Source organism: Opisthorchis viverrini (genome assembly GCF_000715545.1).
Source record: "Opisthorchis viverrini unplaced genomic scaffold opera_v5_22, whole genome shotgun sequence".
In the NCBI taxonomy this organism is placed as follows: Eukaryota; Metazoa; Platyhelminthes; class Trematoda; order Opisthorchiida; family Opisthorchiidae; genus Opisthorchis; species Opisthorchis viverrini.
In genome coordinates, this window is record NW_008751678.1 from 303,616 (window position 1) to 305,244 (window position 1,629).

Here is a 1,629-nt window from a genome sequence, read left to right on the forward strand (position 1 = left end):
AATGACCCGCACAATGCTAACCAGCTCCCTGCACTCTTTGGCCAAATGACTTTATGGAAGTGATCTTCTTTTGGTACCTATCACAACGGCCAGCCTCGGTTTGTTTTGGGGGTCATTTCTATAGTCCCAACATCTTTCTACACGCACTGGACTTACTCCCGTGTTCCGTTTTCGCTTCGACGTATTTTGATTTTGCGCACTAGTTCGCCAGTATATTGGCGTCGATTATCAGTCAATCGAATGCCACCAGCGGTGTCTCTAGTTTTTCACTTGGAGCGCTCAGCAACGTCATCAGTGTGATGGAATATGCCTGAATAATAGTGTCCCAACTGCTTCGCTGAATCCACCTTTTCAGTCTACCTTTAACTTGAACTCTGCCCTCTTTAGGACCAACCGGAGGTCTGGCATGATGCAGTACGCCGTGGTTTGATTGCATGTGCGTATGCTAATTGAACCACTGGTTTTCTCTTGATATTGTTTTGCCCATGCTCCGCACAGTACTCTGTGGTTTGTTATGATGTCGAACGCTAGGCAAAAGCTTGTAATCTTGACCTTCGCAAATGAGGGAAACTTCTTCACACAGCACATTGGCCGTCAGACAATATTTTGATGGCTTGTAAATTAAACTTTGAAGTTTTATCACTGCAGCTTTTTTGAACAAGTAATTTGTCTCTATAGTCGGATCATCGGGCCGGTTTATTCGGGGACAAGCACTCGATAGCCAACATTTTAATCACGACACCGAGGTCCTTACGTTGGGCTCTGTTTTTACCTTTCTCGTAAAAGGGCTTCCCAAAGGAAGATTAGGAGACTAGTTGTATTCAGACCAATGGTATGTTGGTGAGGACTTCACCTTATGGCACGAATGACATGTTAGTTCATTTTAACGGCACGTTCGTCCAGGATAAATAATCGATTTCGTAGGTGAATCTTCATGCTGATATCATGTTGGTCACAACAAAGAAAGGACATGATGGGGACCATAAATAGTTATGCAGTACGCTTGCTAGAATGGAGCACATCTGATCACACTAGGGAAGTTTTGTGTTAAATATTTGTGATGTACTACTCATAAGGTTGCAGAAAATCCGTCGACAGCCCACGACCGGTTTCGCCCTTTTTGGGGCTCATCAGGTAGGTGCAGTCCCCGGGTTTCCGTCAACCTTATGTTCTACTTGAAACCAAATTGCACGAAATTGGCGAATATACACTCATTCGAGTGACACCTGGAACCCAGCTGAACCTCTCGTTTGTGATGTTTCCAGGCAACTGAATGTGCTGCACCAGGCCGCCTCATGTTTCAGTCGCTACGATGTTCTAGGTATCGCGATACATGTGAGTATTTGTGATGTACTACTCATAAGCTTTTTTTTACATATTTACATATTCATATATATTTATTTTTATTCATTCACTCATTCATTTTTTATTTTTATTCTATTCATTTATTATATATATTTATATATTTACATGTATCGCGATATCTCGAATGTCGTAGGGACTGAAACATGAGGCGACCTGGTGCAGCACATTCAGTTGCCTGGAGACATCACAAACGAGAGATCCAACTGGGTCCCAGGTGAGTCTCTCGAAAAACCAAATTAGTTTGTAAGTCTTGTGTTAGTTTCT

General features: G+C 42.7%; 1 protein-coding gene across 1 annotated transcript in view; it reads right to left on the reverse strand.

The window, feature by feature from the left end:
- The window catches only part of T265_01938 (hypothetical protein), a gene marked incomplete at both ends in the record, with an annotated part of 3,026 nt that extends 1,729 nt beyond the window's left edge, over nt 1-1,297 (reverse strand). Inside the window, one exon of the mRNA XM_009166076.1 lies at nt 1,176-1,297. Coding sequence (XP_009164340.1) covers nt 1,176-1,297 — 122 coding nt within the window. The remainder of the gene's footprint in view (nt 1-1,175) is intronic.
- Nucleotides 1,298-1,629: the final 332 nt, after the last annotated feature.